At 38.9% G+C, this 6636-nt stretch overlaps 1 protein-coding gene across 2 annotated transcripts; it reads right to left on the reverse strand.

Annotated features, from left to right (window-relative positions):
- Positions 1-1794: 1794 nt before the first annotated feature.
- On the reverse strand, positions 1795-6225 carry LOC133630496 (uncharacterized). 2 transcript variants are annotated; one of them, XM_062022109.1, is made up of 7 exons: positions 6143-6203; positions 5445-5457; positions 5159-5336; positions 5075-5123; positions 4781-4936; positions 4557-4655; positions 1795-4290 (listed from the first exon to the last, which is right to left on the reverse strand). In XM_062022109.1, exons 3-7 carry the CDS (start codon positions 5182-5184, stop codon positions 3853-3855), a joined length of 768 nt encoding a protein of 255 aa, XP_061878093.1. In that variant the 5' UTR covers positions 5185-5336; positions 5445-5457; positions 6143-6203; the 3' UTR covers positions 1795-3852. The 2 variants fall into 2 exon arrangements, with proteins under 2 accessions (XP_061878093.1, XP_061878092.1); XM_062022108.1 differs by having other exon boundaries at positions 5159-5457; positions 6143-6225.
- Between the last annotated feature and the right edge of the window lie 411 nt (positions 6226-6636).

The raw sequence follows: 6636 nt of genomic DNA on the forward strand, positions 1-6636 counted from the left end.
AGCGTGATAAAAGCCCACAGAGACGAGACAAATGGCTCGCAGCTTTACACTGGGAAAACGAGGACGGTTCTCACTGGAGTCCCCCAAAGTCCTGGGTCGTGTGTTCGGATCACTTCGTTTCTGGTAAATATAAGGAACAAAAATCCACCTTCTTAACCACAACTTGGCTATACCGTCCGTGCTAATGTTGTACTTGTTGAATTTGTACCTTATAATGTTTGACAGCTGAAGTTGTTGTTGTACAAAAATAACATGCGGTATATAGTCTATAGCCTAGCTAGCTATTTTCGAAAACCCGACAACGAGAGGATACCAAAGGCAGCGTTAAGATGGACACCACCGGGAAAACGTAAGCCAGGGCGGCCAAAGAACACCTGGCGAAGAACAGTTGAAGGGGAGCTGAAAGAGATTAAGCTTACATGGGGCGAGGCACAGAGACGAGCACAGCAGCGAGATGAATGGCGTCGAGTCGTCGAAGCCTTATTTCCCATCCGGGAAGAAGAGGATTAAGTTATGTAAGTAATATACTATATAGTCTATAGCCTAGCTAGCTATTTTCGAAAACCGGTTTCGTTTAAATTTGCACTTAACAGTTGGGTTTTTAAAAAACAATAAACCCTATAATTTTCATGTTGCCATTCAATACATGTAGCCCTCAAATCTCTCAATATTTTATACACTAACACTTGATCTTGTTGTTGATAACTTCCGCGTCTCTTTCTTAGTAGCGCGCAGGCTAAGCTAACTAGCAAGCTAAGCTAAGCCTGAGAAGCTTTAAAGTTCACTGAGACGAGTCTGGCGCAAATAATACATTTTCGTTTTTTCACACGATATGCGAATAAGTAAAAATGCGTAAATGAAGGATTTAACGCCGACTTCCAAGCCACAACGCTCGTTAAATGCTTTTTCTGTCAATGCTGTGTTCGCTGTGAGCTGGTTTGTTTTCAACGAATTCCCGGTCGCTAGGGGATTGGTAAGCGGAAGTGACGTAGGTCCGCCCTCACCCATTGGCGCACCTTCAAGCAGCAGTTCCAACTGTACATGGCGGCTATGGGACTGCAGGATGAGCCGGATGCAAGGAAGGTCGCGTTACTGCTTACAATAGCAGGCCCACATGCCATTGAAGTTTGCAACACTTTTGTGTTTGACAATCCAGATGACAAAAACAAGTTGGATGTTGTCATTGAGAAGTTTGATGCTCATTGCTCTCCCAAGAACAATGAGAGATATGTGTTCCCTTCAAGAGTGCAAGCTCATGGAGAAAGTTTTGACAGTTTTGTGACTGATTTGAGGCTGAAAGCACAAACATGCAACTTTGCTACACTGAAGGACTCTATGATAAGGGACCAGATTGTATGTGGCATAGAAGACAAACAAGTCCGAGAAATTCTGTTGAGAGAGACAGAATTGTCATTCACTGTAAAAACTGTTGCCTAGATCTAACTCAATAAAAATAAGGCAACATTTTCCAAGCAATTGTTGTTAGTTTAGTCAACTAATTGGTATTTTGAGTAAGTAGAACTTAATATGCATTTCGATTTATGCAAAAAGATTAAGTTGCGTTTACAGAAAAAGCCAACAAATTGAGTAAAATCAATGTAAAAAACATCAGCATAATAAACACACAAGACTTAATTAAAATAAGTAACATTTAAATGAAAAAATAATTGTTGTACTCAATTTTATTAATTTTGACCAACTTACCCTTTCTTTGTTTTGAAAATGGAAACTGCTTAAAATAATTACTTAGAATAATAATAAAAAAATCAAGACAAATCAAATTCCAACCTTTATTAAATCATTACCATATAAAAACAGTGGCAATGAGCTGGACAGTATGAACAGTCAACATCCATATTTAGTGCATAGAATGCATGACCTCAACTTTTTAAAGTGCTGTATAGAACACCTTCACAGTAGTTTTCTTTTTTTAACCGTATACATATTATTAAAACATTTTCACAAGCCATATCCAAACCGTGTCAATAAGCTGGAGAGTATTAACAGTCAAGAACATCAGTATATGGTATAGCTCGGTCGGTAGAGCGGCCGTGCCAGCAACTTGAGGGTTGCAGGTTCGATCCCCGCTTCCGCCATCCCAGTCACTGCCGTTGTGTCCTTGGGCAAGACACTTTACCCACCTGCTCCCAGTGCCACCCACACTGGTTTAAAATGTAACTTAGATATTGGCTTTCACTATGTAAAGCGCTTTGAGTCACTTGAGAAAAAGCGCTATATAAATGTAATTCACTTCACTTATTTAGTGCATAAAAGAATGCATGACCTCAGCATCTCAAGTTTTACTTTGAACATTCACAGTAGTTTCTTGCTAAAACAATTTAACAATAAGATTATCTGTACTTCTGTAACAATTCACAAGCAGAACACCTTCACCATAGTGTCTTTCAGTGTGTATATTTTGAAACATTTTAACTTAAACAACTCACAGATCCCTCCTTCTGACCAGCTGGAGCTTCACAGTGGGGCAATTTGGTGTGTATAAAACATAAAAAAAAACTTAATTTACACACACCAGAAACGATGACCTGGAGCTTTGTATAAAACCTGAACAGGACAAACCGTTACAACATTGTGAAGAATTCCACTCAATGAACAATGTATAATGATTTTGAACAGACAAGAAAATAGCTGTTCAAAAGTGCAAGCTGCCAGTCATGGCTCACTGCCTAAGCTAGAAGCTTGTTTTTGAGAGTCATGAATTTGGGGGTTGGTTTTGGGCGCAGTGTGTCGAGTAGGGATGATGTTTGACAAGGAATTATCGAGTTCGAGCCTATTATCGAATCCTCTTATCGAACCGATTCCTTATCGATTCTCTTATCGAGTCCAGATAGGTTGCTGTATATGGAAAAAACCACACAATATTTGGTTTAACAAAAGCTCACTTTTATTGTATAATAAAAAAATAAAATCTAATAAATAAATAAATATTGACTGTTACCCACCTAAAAAAATAAAATAAAATAAATAAATATTGACTGTTGTTACCCAAAGTATATTAAGTGGGATTTTTCAGAAAAACAAATATATACAGTAACACAAAAACAACCTGTCTCTGTGATCACTATAGGTGTATAAATAATAATATAGTGTTAAATAAAATCAGTCCCTTGGGCACAAAACTGAAAATAATACAGCTCTCCAAAAAGTGCACTTCTGCTGCTATTTGACATAACCGTTTGTTATGATGCTTTGACATTTTTGCACTTTATTTCTTTATTGAAAGACAATTCTATGAAGAGAAAAGTTGTTTGCAAATGTGGTTACAATGCTAAAAAATGAAAAGTTAAAGCTAAAAAAAGAAATACACTTTATTGAGTTAACATTATTTCTTTATAGGGGGAAAAATGTTATGAGCTAGAGAATATAACAACTACACTACCCAGCATGCAACGGGAGTTACGAACATGCGCGGTAGCCCCGAAAAGTGTTGCATGTTGCCACGCTGTGAAAGTAAACGTCAAGAACTCAGCCAACACGCCTCGTCTGCATTATTTATAATTAGACAGACAACACATCTACAGTGTGATTTTGTTTAGTTTACAAGGAAAGAAAAACAAAAGTTAAAAAAGGGAGATATGTTGTATATATATGTATGTGCTGCGGTTGTTTTAAGAACGTTGCGACAGCTGCCGTAAAGGAGGTGCGTTGCTAGCCTGGTTGCTATGTTTCCGGTTGGTCGTAAAAGTGTTCGTCATGTGTTTTACCCTGCTAAAATCTCTCAGTAAAGTTATTCGATGGATTATAGCTTTTGTTTTGAACTTTATTACACCTTGGAGCGCTTTTTCCCGTCCATTGTTTTCCTGCTTTCGCTATCTGCTCCTAACGACTGAGCTACATGACATCATTTCTTGTGATGTCCCACGGAGCATTTCTGGTCGGGACGGGATTCGAATAAAGAATCAACTCTTTTCCTTTACTATAGTGGTCTCGATAACGGGTACCGGTTCTCAAAAAGGGATTCGAGTCCGAGGACTCGGTTCTTTTCTTATCAAACAACCGGGAAAACCGGTTTCGAGTATCATCCCTGGTGTCGAGTCCCACAAAAAGTCTTTGAAACACCTCAAATGTTTTGGAAAGTTTGGATGGATACTCCAGATTAAGTGCATACGTCAACCCCAGAAGTAGGCAGCATGCTTTGGCCAGGTTTCCAAGATGAGTAAGGACTGGTACTCCCTCAATGATGATTCCTACTGCATTTGGCTCACGACAGATGTAGATGCTCATATTCTTCATTTCCAGGTCCTCATGAACAGTGGTCTCTGCAGTTCCCTTTCAGATACAAAAACAGTAATTTAAAAAAACAAACATCTAATTTTATATTTAATATAACTTGTGTGATTTAATCCAGATAATGATTACTTTTGTGAAGACCATTTTGAAAACTTTTGAATTCTAATTTGAGATCTTGTACATTAAACTTGGTACAATAGATGCATTTCCAGCCACATGCTTTTTATTGGCATATAAAAAACCTGAATTGAACCACCAAGCTTGTACATCAGACTGATCCAAACCTGCTTTTAAACAATACTTACACAGTAGTCAGAGATTAGCTCCTGTCCACTCTCTCCCGTGTACTCTATGAGGCATCTCAGAGTCACATCTCTCTTCATCACTGCAGAGGCACTTGGGTCCTAGAGTTAATAGAAGAAGAATAAATAAATTAATTTTGTTGGCAATTTTACTCCAAATCTGTGATACCGTTATTAGAGCATGATTACATATTCAGTTTTAAACTTTTAAACCACTTTTAACCCACCTGTATCAGTTCCATCAACAAGTTCTTGATGCGCTGACCAGTCACTCCTCCTTTTGCACTGAAGAGCTCCAGGAGTTTCGGAGTGTACCTGTCCAGCTGGGACATAAATGTTGATTCCAGTGGAACAGCAGTGCACCTTTGCAACTCTTCATTAATCTGTAAAACAGCAAATGTTGACCGTTACTGATATTAAGGGTTTAAGTATGCATTTTCAGGCAAAAAGTGAGTCTAGTATTTCCTGTCCAAGTCACAATGGAAACTTGGTCAGGAAAAATAGAATGATAAATCATTTACCTGGAATGGTTCGAAGAGGGGAGGCCATCTTTCCTTAAATTCTGCCACCCCAGCAGGAGACTTGGCAACAACTTCCTGTCTTCTCCAACTGTATACGTTCTGGCCATCATATCATTGATGCTCCTGGCACAGTCCTTTTACACAGAGGGCAGGTGAATGAAGGACTTACTTGAGGTGAGTTGAGGAATTTGACTTCTGGGTGGTATCTTGACAGATGAGAGTGAAGGGAACTCCAGCATTTAAAAGGGCATGCATGGGCAACCTATATGAAAGCAAGGGAAGGCATGGCTGTGTCCAAAGGTCCCATGGTGCAGTCTGTAATGCTTTAAAAAATCACTCTTGGTTGGTACTACAGTGCTGCACAACTTACAGGGCCATCCCATCTGTCATTGTAGAGAGAGAGAGAAAAAAAGACAAGTTATGGTTCATGTCTAACCTCTTGGATATATAAGCCTAATGAGAGCCCTTTATATCGTTTTTTTTACACCCTAATATACTCAATTGCAGTGTTTCCTCTAGATGTTTTTGTAGCCGCGGGGGTCTAAGTTGGTAACCTAGCAACAGTAGGGGGGTCCGGGGACATGCCCCCACGGAAGAACATTTTGAAAAATGACCCTTTAAATGGTGACTACTGGTGAAATTTTTTCGGGGGGGGGAATGTTGAGATTGAGACTTACACAATGAGTGTTATTCTTACAAGAGTAGCGTTTTGCCTAAGAGTGTGCATGGACAACAGGTCTGAGGGGGCTTCAGATAGCTCTGTCAAGTATACCTAGCTAGCTGCTAGCAACTTTTAATGCAAGCTAGTGAAGCAGCTTTAATCTGGCTGCTTATAAACTGAAGAATAAAATATTAAACTACCACGCAAAGAAAACGCTAATTATAAACTGCACAGCTATAAACAATGTTTGGTTGAAGTTAATGAGCTGTTGGAGGTAAGGGCACATTCAAAATGGCGGTCAGCGGGAAAAGTAGCAAACTAAATATAACGCTGAGCCATGCTTTTGAAAATGTATACATTTCAATCCTGGCAAATACTGACTTTTAACAATATAAATTGTCACTTACATGAGTCCGGTAAAGTGTTTCCTTGGGCTCCGTGAAGAGACGTGTCTGGGCTTGTTCTTCCACAGCTGCATGCAGGTGGGCGGGGCCTGACGTTTTAGGTCTGATATAAACCTTTCAACTGAGTTTTGCTAAATCAATTTATGTTGGAAGTCCAATAAAATAAATGTTATCACATAAAAAAGTAAGTTACGAAAATATTCACACTTTTTACTTACAGACAACTCAAAAACTATAAAAATAAAAATACATTGATTTATTGGAATAAATATACTTTTAACAATAAAGTATATTGGACAATACCACTGAAAGAGTTTTTACAGTGTTGGCTGTTGTTATGCTGTTTGGACTTATGCGTGCCCTGAACCTCAGCTACACTTTTGAGGTCATCCAAAACATTTGCATGGAGCTGCTTTGATCATTAGTGAGGTCTTAGAACATGCTACTTGGAAGCTTCAACGTGTTGAGCTTGTGTAAAGATGGAAAAGCACAGCTGT

The sequence above is a fragment of the Entelurus aequoreus genome, linkage group LG15 (assembly GCF_033978785.1).
Source record: "Entelurus aequoreus isolate RoL-2023_Sb linkage group LG15, RoL_Eaeq_v1.1, whole genome shotgun sequence".
NCBI lineage: Eukaryota > Metazoa > Chordata > Actinopteri > Syngnathiformes > Syngnathidae > Entelurus > Entelurus aequoreus.

What these genes read in the sequence shown, in the direction of transcription:
- LOC133630496 (XM_062022108.1), bottom strand. Translation starts at nt 5,184, where the DNA reads ATGATGGCCAGAACGTATACAGTTGG. An exon ending in CCCTCTTCGAACCATTCCAG is followed by an intron (nt 4,937 to 5,074) that starts GTAAATGATTTA and finishes GCTGTTTTACAG; the next exon opens with ATTAATGAAGAGTTGCAAAG. An exon ending in AGCTAATCTCTGACTACTGT is followed by an intron (nt 4,291 to 4,556) that starts GTAAGTATTGTT and finishes TGTATCTGAAAG; the next exon opens with GGAACTGCAGAGACCACTGT.